Source organism: Eurosta solidaginis, chromosome 2 (genome assembly GCF_040869045.1).
Source record: "Eurosta solidaginis isolate ZX-2024a chromosome 2, ASM4086904v1, whole genome shotgun sequence".
In the NCBI taxonomy this organism is placed as follows: domain Eukaryota; kingdom Metazoa; phylum Arthropoda; class Insecta; order Diptera; family Tephritidae; genus Eurosta; species Eurosta solidaginis.
In genome coordinates this window covers 213,459,657-213,474,994 of record NC_090320.1, presented here as the reverse complement: position 1 = coordinate 213,474,994, position 15,338 = coordinate 213,459,657, and the positions used below count along the sequence as shown (strand labels likewise).

At 39.4% G+C, this 15,338-nt stretch overlaps 1 protein-coding gene across 7 annotated transcripts in view; it reads left to right on the top strand.

Moving 5' to 3' along the window:
* The window catches only part of Rtnl1 (Reticulon-like1), a 140,312-nt gene that overhangs the window by 100,437 nt on the left and 24,537 nt on the right, over positions 1–15,338 (top strand). The window contains exon 1 of one of the 7 annotated variants that reach the window (XM_067767049.1): positions 7,246–7,721. The exons of the other annotated variants lie outside the window; for them this stretch is intronic. Coding sequence (XP_067623150.1) covers positions 7,646–7,721 — 76 coding nt within the window. The 5' untranslated portion in view covers positions 7,246–7,645. Of the gene's footprint in view, positions 1–7,245; positions 7,722–15,338 lie in introns of those variants that run through there. 7 annotated transcript variants of the gene reach the window in all.

Here is a 15,338-nt window from a genome sequence, read left to right as displayed (position 1 = left end):
CACAGTCCACCGTCTGTCCTTCCGCTCGGCCGTTAACACAATAACTTGAGCAAAAACCGATATATCTTTACTAAACTTAGCACACGTACTTATCTGAACTCACTTTACCTTGGTATAAAAAATGGCCGAAATCCGACCATAACCACGCCCACTTTATCGATATCGAAAATAACGAAAAATTAAAAAAATCCCATAATTCTATACCAAATACGAAAAAAGGGATGAAACATTGTAACTGGCTTGGTTTATTGACGCAAAATATAACTTTGGAAAAAACTTTGTAAAATGGGTGTGACACCTACCATATTAAGTAGAAGAAAATGAACAACAGCCCTTGGAATCTTGGCAGGAATACTGTTAGTGGTATTGCATATATAAATAAATTAGCAGTATCCGACAGATGATTTTCTGGATCACCTGGTCCACATTTTGGTCGATATCGCGAGAACGCCTTCACATATACATCTAAGGGCCACTCGCTTTTAAAACCCTCATTAATACCTTTAATTTGATATCCATATCGTACAAACACATTCTAGAGTCACCCCTGGCCCACCCTAATGGCGATATCTCGAAAAGGCGTCCACCTATAGACCTAATGCCCACTCCCTCTTAAAATGCTCAGTAACACCTTTCATTTGATATCCATATCGTACAAACAAATTCTAGTGTCAGCCCTGGTCCACCTTTATGGCGATATCCCTAAATGGCGTCCATCCATAGAACTATGGCCTACTCTCTCTTAAAATACTCTTTAATACCTTCCATTTGATACACATGTCATACAACCACATTCCAGGGTTACCCTAGGTTCATTTTCCTACATGGTGATTTTCCTTATTTTGTCTCCATAGCTCTCAACTGAGTATGTAATGTTCGGTTACACCCGAACTTAGCCTTCCTTACTTGTTTTAATTTTGAGATTGTTTATTGGATTTGTTATGCGAGCCCAATGTAAATACAAAAGCATCCAAATTAATTAGTTTAATACCCAGCAAAAAATTTGAACCTTAAATAAGACTTTTTGCATATGGTCAAAAGGCTTATGGGACCAGACCTTAATTCTATAAGGAATATTAGTTGTATGGTGTACTCCTTGTTTTTCAGTACTTACGTATGCCATCAGGCCTAAGGTTTATGCATATCATCACTTGGTAATCTCTAGGAGACCTACCCAGCGGCATTTATTGAAGACTCGCGGCGGTGGTTAAATAACTCCCTAAAACCGGAGACACACACCTCTGTAGATCATAGTGTATAACCCACATATAGCCGAATCGTGGAAACACACAATTTTCGGTCATAGAAGTGGAGAATAGTGTAGAGATAAAATGGAGAGACACATTTCAGTTGCAGCTGAAGCAACTTAGTTAGTCTAAAGTTATAAGCCTACACATAATCTTCGACACTTTACAGCCCCGCGCTTGAACCCACGCCTTTCCCGCTTGGTCGATCATGTGCACCTCTCGCGTTCGCTTAAGATGTAGTTGCAGCTGAGTATAATGCAAACTGAAATTTAGCAGTACTAATTTTCTGCGCAACAATTTCATAAATGTAGATAAAGTTGTGTACTTAGCGGTCCATTTAAAGCTTAAGTACATATGTATATATATTGTGGCGAATATTAGCATCACTATGCTGTTAGTAAATAATCGCAGCAACAAAAACAGCAAGCAGCAAAACTTACATAGTGATGACGAAGAATATCTAACATACACATATATAGTCATCAGCTAAGAGCAGAGGTTCATACTAACACATACACCCGCATATGACTAGAAGAAAAGCATAAACTACAAATATACATGCATATAGCTGGTAACCAAGCATGAGGTGCAGATATTCTGGAACACAGGTTCGTGAAACGACTAGACCTTAGGAGAATTGGCGAACGAGATAACCGAGAGTATAAAAGCTGCGCATGCTAAGGAATCAGTATTCAGTTTGATTTAAACACGCTATTAGTTGTGAAGTGAAGTATAAAAGTGAAGTACTCCCAAAGTAATCTAAATAAATATCAGTTTGCAATACTGAGTGTTGGAGTTATTTATTCGACAGTTCAGCGATTCGAACGTTAAGAGAAGGTGCATAAAAACCAGGATTTCCCTAAATTCGTTACAATATAGAAAAAAAAAACAGCTATTATTTAAGTATAAATTGGTAATCTTATCATCGTAAACTCATATTCAGTTACTCAGTTTAAGTTACAGGACAAGTAACATTAAAAATACTTTTTGAAAGTTTCCTTTAAACAGGGAGACTCCCAGGCACTGGTTTCAACAAAGATGAAAAAGCAGTATATCAAAAACCGGAAAAGGATCTCAGACAAAGAAAAATATAGGATTTACGTCTTGAATTATTTTTTGAAAAGATAAAAAGTAGATTCACTTATTAGTTTTATCGGCGTTATAAATTTTCAAATAAAAAGAAAGTCCAGTTTCCTTGAAAATATTGCGAAAATTTATCGACAACAGTTGAGTTGTATTTATCAGGTAACCCGTTTTGTCCCGCGGCCGCCGTGATGTGATGGTAGCGTGCTCCGTTTACCACACCCAAGATTATGGGCACACGCCCGCGGAAATCGAAACATTTTAGAAACAAGTTTTTTAAATTATAAGAAAATTTTTCTAAGCGGTGTGGCCCCTCGGCAGTGTTTAGCAAGCACTCCGAGTGTATTTATGCCATGCAAAGCTTCTCAGTGAAAACTCATCTGCCTTGCAGATGCCGTTCGGAGTCAGCGTTAAATATGTAGGTCCCGTCCGACCAAGGCGTTATTATATGATGAACTTTATTTGCCTTTTTCTGAGCTTTAACCGCTTACGCCAGTTTTTGCTGGGTACCCAACAGAGTCATCACACAATACATATACATATATGCATGTACATATGTAAGTATGGACGTGTGCGCTCACTCGATCCCCCGCTGGAAGCCATAACTGATTAAAGTGTACCCACTTAAGAACACATACTCGTTTTATTTTTAAAGCATTAAGTAAGCAAATACCAATACAGCATGAGAATGTAAAGTGTATTACGTCTTTGAGTAAGACCATAATATTTCAACTCAAAACTTGTTCCTACGTACTAGTTACGTATATCAACATGTTACGGCTTTAAAGATGACGCGAAGACAAAGCGGAATAGCGAGTGAGTCCAAAAAAAAAGGAAAAGTATATGTCGAACAGTGACATATTTTAAATAACTTCCACTTTTGACTTTAAATAGTTTTCCTTGGAGTTAAAGAATATGAAACTGTAATTCCTTTAAGTCGGTAAACGGTTTCAGATGAACTTCGAAGCAGTTTTTAGGCTCCCGAAAAACACTCTAAAGCAACTCTAAAAATTTCGTAACCTTTTTTGGTGAAGAATATCCGCGAAAACCAAGGCAAAGTTCATCCCCAAATGCTAAATTGATCCTAGAAAATTATATCGAAATTGTCTCCAAACAATTTCAAACTGGTTCCGTAAAGAGTTTCAAAGTCAACACCAAGTTATCTCGATAAAATCTCGAAATTTGGAAATTTGTATATTGAATTTTTCGGAGGAACAGCCACAGCCATTTTAAATAGATTCTGACTTTCCGAAGCAGTCCTCAAAACTTAAAGGCCAATGGATTTCAGAACCCGTAAATGCTTTGCACATTTTTAAAATACATTTGTTAGCTTTCACATTTACTCCTAATATATATAATAGATTTCCATTTGTTTTATCGGGTTGACCAATCGTTTTTCTTTAACAAATACTCACTCTTCCTCATTCCGACAGCTTTTGAAGAGGGCGTTTGTTGATATACGTCACCGTCGGAGATAGATCCAATAGCGCAAAGACCTGTGATGATACCCATAAGTACTCGTAACTGTAGATTTGTTTAGTTTAAGAAGGAAGCTAATTCTTTTCCTATCTAAACATGACCATAAGTACCTTGAGACCTCGCACTCATCCCACCGAGTCCCTTGCTCTAATCTCATAGCCCTCGATTTTACTAAGGGGATAACGGTGGTCGTACGAACCTGTCCGTCTCGCTTATGTCCGTTTCCAAATCTTTCGCGGCCATTTCATCTGCAAATTCAATCTCTTCAATTCCGCTGTGCCCCGGGACCCAGAAAATGGAGGCATTTAGGTGCCCAATGGACGCAACACCTTCGTACTTTATATGACTTAATTAATCACGTTGGATTCTAATCGCCCTAAGGCGGCCTGGCTACCGACAAAGATCGTTACATTAATGTCTGTGACCATACTATCCTGGTGCAGTCTGGCTGCTCTCTCTCTGTGGTATAGGCTTCCGCCTGGAAAACACTGACTGAGTCCGAAGTCGGAGTCGGTATGATTGATTACCTACAGATGCTTTCAGTACATTCGTTAATAGGCCTTCCTTCATTGAAGGATATATTATGTTCTGCCCCTGGAAATAAAAAAAAAATGTGATATGGTCGGTGTCGGACGTTGGGTGAGCTGAAACACCGTTTGTTCGTTCCTTTCTCATGGCGTGTATTCGATTGATTTCCACATGTTGGATTCTTTAAGTATTTCTGTAAATTTTCTTTTGACGACAAACCAGCTTCGGAATAGTGTACTCACTAGAGCTTCGGAAAACTATTCGGCGTTGACGTACATGTCGCATAAGCGCAGCGGCAGAGATTCAGTTAAGCAATCAATCAATAATTTTTAGGTTGTAGGTACTAGAGGTTTACGCCGATCACTTTATCGGCGGCGCCGGCGTACGCCGGTGTTCTTACTTTAAAAGCTTGATTTTTCTTTTTAAAAAAATAATATTTAGGAAAGGTTTTGCTTGTATGTATTTAAGGAAATCAACGTGTTGGCCATTTCGGAAAGATCCGGGGTTTTTGCATCAAAATCTTGCAGACCGTTCAAAAATTTTCAGGAGTAGATCCTTGCGAAGGGATTGTCCCTCGTTCGCATGCTCCAGAGAGGCTTCGAACCTAACCCCGGTCTTTGGAATTGGTACTGCTGCGTCTGCTGAAAAGAAATGGAGATACATAAAATAGTCACACTTTTGCCTGTATATCTCGTGCAAAGCGTAGTTTCACCTAGGGTTAACTCCTAATAATCGTCGCGAACACAATTTCTTTAAATCATTTGTCGCTCCTTGGCGGTCACGCATAAAGGCGACTTAGGGTTGCTATGAATGGTCTATTAATACTCATGACTATCGTGGCACAGGGCGCCTCCACTTTTTTCGGCTGTTTTTAAGAGCTAAAATTTCCGATGTCCGAACAGTAGGAATCCCTCCCACCATATGCCAGTACAGAAGCTATACGACTGCGACTTCGAACTCATACCTTCGTCGACGTCACTTTCCTAGAAGCCCTAGGTGTAGCTCCGAAGGCTTTCCAACGGATGCTTTTGTTGCGCTATGCTGCCGAGCTACACTTTGAAACGTTAGGGAGTGACTATTCGGCCAAAGAAATAATAAATAATAAATCATAAGCAGTCTAAGTGGATGTCATTGCGTCATGGGTGAAAATCCGTATAATCCTCGGCGCATCTACATAATTAAAATTTTACAAGGACCCTGGATAAAATTTTTAAAATGTAGACCAAAGATTGCAGACGTTTGTGTTCACATCATTGATTTCAATAGCCTTCGTTAAATCAAATTTAGAATGAAAGTCAACGGATTTTAAGTTGAAAGTTGCTAACTACTGTTTTCCGGCCTTACGATATAGGAGCTCATTATGGATGACCGCGTAGCTTCAGTTTTCAGACAAGTTCGACTGTCCACTACGTTAGGGTAGTATCACACACGGTCATTAGTTCCACTGTCTTGGGAAAGCTTTTGCTTCACCACTTTGAATGTTTTTGCGAAGGACACCTAGTAAATATACGTGCCTACGCATTTACATTTGTAAAGGGAGCCGTAACGTGTAGGTGATATTTAAACTTGGTTGATAGGCTATAATCAATGTGATTCACTCCAAGGGACTTCTTTTGGATAGGGCCGCCAACTTTAGGAAATGTCAAACCGGGAGACTTGGGTGTTGAAGGATGAAGTGTGAAAATCAAAATTAACATTTCAGACGCTATTGTATAGTTTCGCGAATAAACAAGAGATGTTTGAATGTAAGCCCAAGCGATTTTTCAAACCCTTCTCATACGTACATATATCCTCAACTTAAGTATGAGGTAAGAATAATTTTAAAGGAGTGTTTATGCCCCTAGAACCTACTAAAGGATTTTGTATCACTGATATCGCTTATTCTTGATGACAGTTTTAAAACATGTTCGCCTTGGGTCATTTTATTTGAATTAATTGTTCATTATTAATTTTTTCAAAAATGCAAAGTGAGCATATAAATTTATATATAAGTTTTCTTTTAGTATTTTGTTTTAATAACTTCCTGAATTGGGTGATGGAAAGTCCGTGTGAAGCTGACATCGAAAGCGCCTGTTATTTTAAATAACTTTTAGCTAGTTGCCGCTAGATGGGTCTCTTAAGCATTATTTAAGTGAAGATAAGCGTTTTTTTACGCGTAAACGTAGCCCTATATATGTACGTGTAAAAAAACACGGCTAATATACTCGAAACTAAGACTTTTTCGAACAAATATCTTTTCAAAAAAATATAGACATGCGTAAAGCTGGCAGACCCATGTGCCTAAATATAAGTATAAGTTGTTTGAGAGTTAAGTGCTTTTTAGGTGTTATTTAGGGCCACAAAAGATAATTTAAATGCTCATTTGGTTTTCGAGATATTCGCAAAAAAGTGTAGGTTTGCTGGCTAGCTTGACCTAAATTATCTTGACGTAAAGCTAGCAGACCCACACTCTTTTGAGAATATCTCGAAAACTAAACAAGCACCTACATTATCTTTTGTGGCCCTAAATAGCACCTAAAAAGCACTTAATTCTCAAACAACTTATACTTATTTTTGAGCACTTGGGTCTGCCAGCTTTACGCGCGCATAATATAGACAGTTTAAAGAGTTTATGGTTTATAAACACAACACAGACCACCTTGTACCACTGTGCGCGCCGGTTGGGGGTTAGGGGGAGAGGGGGGGGGGGGGGGGGGCTTACGTATTCCAGACAAACAAACAAGCTGGTAGCGCAAACAGCAATCTTTTTTTTTTTATTTTTTTTTTGTGTCGTTTGCTGCAGCTTTCAACTGAGTTTAGTTTCGAATTTCCTTAGCGTTCAGCAATTTACGTGCTATTGGGCCGCCGACTAAAACGACGGCGACGACGTTGCCTCCACATTTGCCAACAGAAATTGTTTGCTTTAGTCTACAAGTGTACGTCAGTGTTAAAAAATCGTTTGACGGTCTGCAGAATCGGCTACGATAGAGTTTTAGCGAGCGTATTAATTATAATATATGTTTAAAAAAAAAATATATATATACTTATATACATAAAAGAATAGTGTAAATAGGTAGTATACCTATGTAGTAGAAAAAAAGTTATTAGAGTTTGTAACTAATATTAGTTTAAAACACGCAATTTCCTTTTACTGACTAGCGGGCTGGCGCCACATATTCGTTTTTGTCCCCCAACAGTCGTAAATTGAAAAAAGTAAAACCATACAAGTGTTTAAGCTTTACTAACTCGTCGCCACCAACAGCACAACTCCTTCTTCCCTACATTTTATATCCTTCGAAAAATAAAAACAACAAAATATATAAACAACAATGGCTGGTGGTAATAAACGCTACGCACGCACCAACTCAAATGGAAATATCACAAAACTACCCGAACGTGGACCAGGTATGAAAATTGATTTGTTGCGCTGAATTCTTCTTTTTCTTCGCATTCGAAAAGGAAAACTTCCGATTTAAGTAAAAGTTATAAAAACAAGAAATTTGTATACTATATTTCACAAGTACAAAAATATAAAATTGCGTTGCTTTTTTTTTGGTGCTGTGTAGTGGGTTTTGATATTGTCAACGTGGCCCCCATTACCGTCGATCGCCGCATACATACACAGACAAATTTCCTGTGAACAAAAAATTATAAAAAACACGTTTACTTCGAGTGCAACCTTTGTTATTGTATCCACACGCGCACCTAAGTACTCCATTCTCTGCTCTCATGTCTCTTTTTTGTTCATTATTTCGTTATCTTTTCGCTCATAGTACTTACTTTATACTCAGCTGTGTAGAGCTCACAGAGTATATTAATTTGGTTCGAATAACGGTAATCCGTAACGGCATAATCTTATCGAGATAGATATAGACTTCTATACTTATATCAAAATGATCTGGGCGAAAAAAAAGAAATTCATTTAGCCATGTCCGTCCGTCTGTCCGTCCGTAAACACGATAACTTGAGTAAATTTTGAGGTATCTTGATGAAATTTGGTATGTACATTCCTGGGCAATCATCTCAGATCGCTATTTAAAATGAACAAAATCGGACTATAACCGCGCCCACTTTTTCGATATCGAAAATTTCGAAAAACCGAAAAAGTGCTATAATTCATTACCAAAGACGGATAAAGCGATGAAACTTGGTAGGTGAGTTGGCCTTACGACGCAGAATCGAAAATTAGTAAAATTTTGGACAATGGGCGTGGCACCGCCCACTATTAAAAGATGGCAATTTAAATGTTTTGAAAACTGTAATTTTGCAGTCGTTGAAGATATCATGATGAAATTTGGCAGGAACGTTACTCCTATTACTATATGTGTGCTATATAAAAATTAGCAAATTAAAAAAAAATTTTAAGTAAATTTTAACAAAAAATTTAATATATTTACAGTATATTAGTGAACTATGTCAACATTCAACCCCAGTAATGATGTGGTGCAACAAAATACAAAAATAAAAGAAAATTTCAAAGTGGGCGTGGCTCCGCCCTTTTTCATATAATTTGTATAGAATACTTTTAATGTCATAAGTCGAACAAAAATTTACCAATCCTTGAGAAACTTAGTGAGGGCATAGCTTCTATGACGATAACTGTTTTCTGTGAAAATGGGCGAAATCGGTTGAAGCCAAGCCCATAACTTAAGCAAAAATCGATATACCTTTACTAAACTTAGTTCACGTTCTTATCTGAACTCACTTTATCTCCTCTTTTTTGATATAGAAAATTTCGAAAAAAGAAAAGAATGCCATAATTTTATACCAAATACGAAAAAAGGAATGAAACATGGTGATTGGATTGGTTTTTTGACGCAAAATATAACTTTAGAGAAAACTTTGAAAAAATGGGTGTGACTCGTACCATATTATGGAATCATGACAGGAATACTGTTCGTGGTATTACTTACTTACTTACTTAATTGGCGTGTAAGCGTCTAAATCGTTATGGCCGTCCAACAAGGCGCGCCTTTCACTTCTTCGCTCCGCCAACCGCCGCCAATTAGTCACACCCAGTTTAAATCGTTTTCCATCTAGTCCTTCCAACGGAGTGGGGGCCTCCCTCTACCTCTGCTTCCATAGGCGGGTTCCGATAGAATCACTTTCTTGGCTGGAGCATCATTTTTCATTCGCATAACATGGCCTAGCCAGAGCAGCTGCTGCGTTTTAATTCGCTGGACTATGTGGATGTCTGGGTCGAGCTCGTACAGCTCACCATTAAATCTTCTTCGGTACTCGCCATCGCCAACGCGTAGAGGTCCATAAATCTTTCGAAGAACTTTTCCCTCGAACACTCCGAAAGCCGCTTCATCTGCTGTTGTTATGGTCCATGCCTCTGCCCCATATAGCAGGACGGGTACTATAAGTGACTTGTAGAGTATGATTTTCGTTCGCAGAGAGAGGGCTTTACTTTTCAATTGCCTACCTAGTCCAAAGTAGCATTTACTGGCAAGATTGATTCTTCGCTGGATTTCAGTGCTGATGTTCTTGCTAGTGTTGATGCTGGTTCCCAAATAAACGAAGTCTTTTACTATTTCGAAATTATGGCTGCCAACAGTAGCGTGGTTGCCAAGGCGCGAATGCGCTGACTCTTTGCTCGATGACAGCAGGTACTTCGTTTTGTCCTCATTCATCATCAAACCCATCTTTACCGCTTCTTTTTCCAGTTTGGAGTAAGCGGAACTAACAGCGCGGGTGTTTAGGCCGATGATATCAATGTAATCAGCATATGCCAGTAATTGCACGCTTTTATAGTATATTGTTCCAGTGCGGTTAAGTTCTGCAGCTAGTATAATTTTCTCCAGCATCAAATTAAAGAAATCGCACGATAGGGGACCACCCTGTCTGATACCTCATTTAGTTTCGAACGGCTCGGAGACGTCCTTCCCAATTCTGACTGAGCTGATTGTGTTGCTCAACGTCATTTTGCACAGCCGTATAAGTTTTGCGGGGAAACCAAATTCAGACATAGCGGCATATAGGCAGCTCCTTTTCGTGCTGTCGAAGGCGGCTTTAAAGTCGACGAAGAAGTGATGTGTGTCGACTCTCTTTTCACGGGTTTTTTCCAAGATTTGGCGCATTGTGAAAATCTGGTCGATGGTAGATTTACCAGATCTGAAGCCGCACTGATAAGGTGCAATCAGCGGGTTCACGGTGGGCTTCAATCTTTCGCACAATACACTTGAAAGGACCTTATATGCGATATTAAGAAGGCTGATTCCACGATAGTTGGTGCATTTTGCAGTATCCCCCTTCTTGAGGACTGGGCAAAGAACACTTAGATTCCAATCGTCGGGCATGCACTCGTCTGCCCATATTTTGCTAAGAAGCTGCTGCATGCGCCTTACCAACTCCTCGCCGCCGTACTTGAATAGCTCCGCAGCAATTCGTCAGCGCCCATGGCCTTGTTGTTTTTCAATCTGGTTATTGCAATTCTAACTTCGTAATAATCGGGCGCGGGGACATATATTCCATCATCATCGATTGCGGGATCGGGTTCGTCATCTCTGCGCGGTGAATCGCTGCCTCCATTTAGAAGAGCAGAGGTGTTCCCTCCATAATCTAAGCACTCTCTGGACATCAGTTACAAGTTCGCCGTTTTCGTTCCTACAGGAGTTTGCCCCGGTCTTAAAACCTTCCGCCTGTCGCCGTATTTTTTGGTAAAATTTTCGGCCGTTATTCCTGGCGGCTAGCAGCCCAAGCTTCTCGCACTCACGCCTTTCTGCTCCTGCTTTGTTCTTCCTGAAAAGGCGTCTCGCTTCCCTTTTCAACTCACGATAGCGTTCACACACTCCTCTTGTTGCGCTCGCTTTTAACGTAGCCCTGTAGGCAGCGTCTTTTCTTTCGATTGCAACGCGGCATTCTTCATCGTACCAGTTGTTTTTTTGTGGCCGCCGGTAACCAATCTTTTCCTCGGCGGCAGTACGAACTGCTTTGGAGATATGCTCCCCCTGCTCCTGTATTCCTTCAGACTGAGTTGTGCTCTCAGAGAGCAGGTGTGAGAGTCGTGTTGCGAAATCATTGGCAGCCTGTTGTGATTGAAGCTTTCGACGTCTAGCTTTCCTTGTGTATTTTTGGTGGTATTACATATATAAAAAAATTAGCGGTACCGGCAGGGTCACCCTGGTCCACATATTGGTCGATATCTCGAAAAAGCCTTCACACACAACTAAGGGCCACTCCCTTTAAAAACCCTCATTAGTACCTTTAATTTGATACCCATATCGTACAAACACATTCTAGAGTCACCCCTGGTCCACCTTTATGGAGATATCTCGAGAAGGCGTCCACCTATAGAAATATGGCCCACACACACATTCCAGGGTTACCCTAGGTTAATTTTCCTGCATGGCTTATTTTGCCTCTCAAGCGCTCAGCTGAGTATGTAATGTTCGGTTACACCCGAACTTAGCTTCCTTACTTGTTTACTTTTGGTTTTATTTTCTTGCCATTTTTTCGTATTTTGTTTTATTATTTATATTTTCTTAAAATAACTTTTCAGATTAGGTATTTTAATTTGATTTCTTTTGTTGGATTTGGATTTTTTGATCGCCACGCATGCATAGGGATTTGGTACTCATACGTGTTTATTGTAGACGTCATCGTGACACAAATTTGACAAATTTGCTTTTTTTTTTTGGCTACTTAGTAACAACTACTTAAAGAGTTTATTACTGCGCAGACAGACAAACTTAGCAGCTATTTTGCTAGCTGCTAACTTCTTAGTTTAAGTTTACGCATTGTTAATTAAATTCGCGCACACTTCGAAATCGAAAAAGTGAGTAGCTAACACTCGAGAAAGTCTACGGCATTTGCCTGAAGGTTAGAGTGCATTCAGTGTTCTCTTGCAGTAAAGTTAACGGAAATTTTGGGGTCCATTTGTGGAAAAAACGCTTGTCTTATAATTTTAGCTATGTTCGATTCCGTGAATTTAAGTAACAATGTACGACGTGTTCATTTCGAAGTAGACTCGGATAATTGGACCAGTTCAAGCTCGGGTAGTTTACAAAAGATTGATTTGAATGATGAAAGGACGATGTTATATAATTATCATGAAGACTCTTTTCCCCAAATTTTGTGGCGTTTTCTTTTCTGAAAATAATGTCATCCTGTTGGTCTTCTCAGCAGTTTATACGTTCTCGTAAATTTGTGCGTTCTTTTTACGAAATATTTATCACTGGATTAAGAAAATGTGTACCATTATCAACACTAGGTGACCTAGTTTAAAAGTTAGAACTAACAGGTGTAACATTAGGGTAACACTTTTTCCAGAAAAGAAAACGCCATTAATACTCTAGCTTAGGTACCCCGATTTCGAGCTTTAAGTATTATAAACACACTCTCAATTATGATGTTAGTAGTGGGCGTGGTTCTGGACCGTGAAATTCCTCTGCAATGCCTTTACATTTTACAGATTGCTAAATGATCTCTGTGAGGCTTAATTTTTGTACAGAGCCCGATGTAGCACTTCTTAGGCTGTTATTATGACTAGCGAGGTAATGAAATTTTTTAGAATTTCCACTGGTACAATTATGAGGTAGGAGCCAAGAATTTACCAGCGGTAGGTATACCGATCGTAAAAGGCGATCATAATACCATGACTAACCAATCCATGAGTGATGTTTACTCGAAAGGGAGAAGAGTGGACGCAGTGTAGCGCCTGTGTGATCCTATCATGGTCGTTATAAAAACTGTACGGCGGGGAGCAGGGCAGCCCAATTGAGACCTGATACAATGTATCGTATGATGCTTGTATTTAGGTCTCGATTCCTGCATTGAGGATACGGATGAATCGGTGGTTTCATATCGCATTTTGGATTCCTTTGGTTTTTCGTTGATGAATTCACTTTTGGGGAAGTTGACAATAAAGCATACTTAACGAATTGTAAGAGTGGGGTTGTGCTCACTGTTCTTTTTAAAATGTTTGAAGCTGCGTTAGGCTATGCTGACCGGTGGAATTTGATCTGAAGTAAATGTGCTAGTACCGGTGGTTAATGAGATGTATCTTTCGTGTAAATGAGCTTAGTAACTGTGAATATTCATGTATTTGCCGAACATGTTATTCACGGCAAACAGTCATTCCAACCTAAAGATGACGTCGAAGTAGTTATTCACAGCGAACGGACATTTTTGATCATGATGTGTTGGAGAGGTTGATCACAGTCCCTTAATTGTGAAGCAGATTTTGTTTTATTATTATTCCTGGTGCTCCGAGCGGGTTATTCACATCCCCAATACTTGTATTAAAATTGTGGAATTGTATCATGTATCTGATTGCATTGTGCCAAAGAGTCAGAACATGTTACAGCGAGATATTTGTGCTTTGTATAGAAAGGTGGAGTTGCCTTACAACCGGATGCCATTAGCCTTACAATGGTTGGAGCTTAGATAGACTACATATCAGACCAAGGTAAGAACTTGTGATTGAAACATCCGGTTACAAGCAAATTTGGTACCAATTATTCGGTTATGACGTGTTGAGGAAGGCAACATGGAGCCGATAGTTGGACCACTGATCAGGCAATTAGATCTGTGTTTGACACCGTGGGGTTAGGTCTAACAGAGATAGATACTCACGTTAAACATATATCGCAATTGTCTAATTATGAGTGGCGACCGTGAATCGAATTTGCAAAAAATATGGCGAACTTCCCACACTTGTCGAACGATTTCGATATTCCCCCAAAGACTGTAAAGAAGAAAGATGATAATTACAAATACGAAGCCGCACACAAATATAAAAAAGAAGAAGACAAATACAAATATTAAATCAAAGATAGAGACTATGTTACAAACGTCAAGACTGAAGAAGAAGAATAGAAAGAGAAAGTCGACGAATATGATGATGAGGGCCAAGAGAAAATTGAAGACAAAGTTTGGGATACCGATGAAGGCACAGAGGGACTAGAAAATAAAGAAAATTGAAAGCATATGTGAAAACGAAGACGAAGAAAAAAACAAAGACGAAGACTAAGAAAATTAAGATAAATAGAGAAAGCATAGGTGACTGCTTCCCTATTTTGGAGGCCGAAGAATACGCAAAGAACCGCAATAAAAAATCAAGAAAACTGCATCCCTTAGTTTGCATCCCAATAGATCTAAATAAAGGTCGAAGTGCATCGAAGCCTAATTAAAATAATATTGATTGTTTTCCCCGAGCTTTGTTGCATGGCAGGGACTATTACTACTGGGTCTGGGGAATTCTCAAAGCAGTGAATTGTGATTTCAATAAAAGTGTAATTAATTTTTTGTGGGTAACACGCGACGTATGAGTAACATTTTAAGTCTAAATAAGGGTTACAAAGCGCATACAATCGCTCCTATATTGTTAGGTTAGGTTGATTTGGCCGACCAAAAAAGACCTCACATATGTAGACTGAATGTGTCCATAGTGCTACCAGCATTTATTTGATGAGCAAACGAAAAAAAACCCAATTAGGCATCCGGACTTATATTATAGAATAACTCTGTCCGCCTCGAGATCTGGCCACTCTGCCGCCCCTGGTAGCGGGAGCCTTGACCTCGCGAGCGCATAACACGAAAACCGAACGTGATTAACCTTTTATTCTTACTGACGAGCTTTAACTTATAAGCATGTGGCTCCAGAAGGTAGTGTCCAGTTAGTATGCCCATCGTGAGCCTCTTGAGAGATATAAGCAACTTTGTGAGTCTAACGTCGTAGGATTTGCACATGATCTAAGAAATTTTGCCTGCTTGATGAATCATATACAGTTCCTGTCCCCTTTTGATTTCTCGAAAATGGATTGGATTCATCGAGTGTTGTACCCTCCTTTGCCAACTCATCGGCCTTTTCGTTCCTTTTTATCCTTTTATGACGGGGAACTCAGTATAGATGTATGGTCAGGCCTGGTCGAAGTCTCATCAATGCTTGTTTGTATTCCAGAAAACTTCTTGATGAAGTACTGCGTGAGATTATTGCCTTGACCACCGCCTAACTATCAATGTACATATATATTGATGCGACTACAGCCTAAGCACGCTTCCTACAGAAGTTGTGCT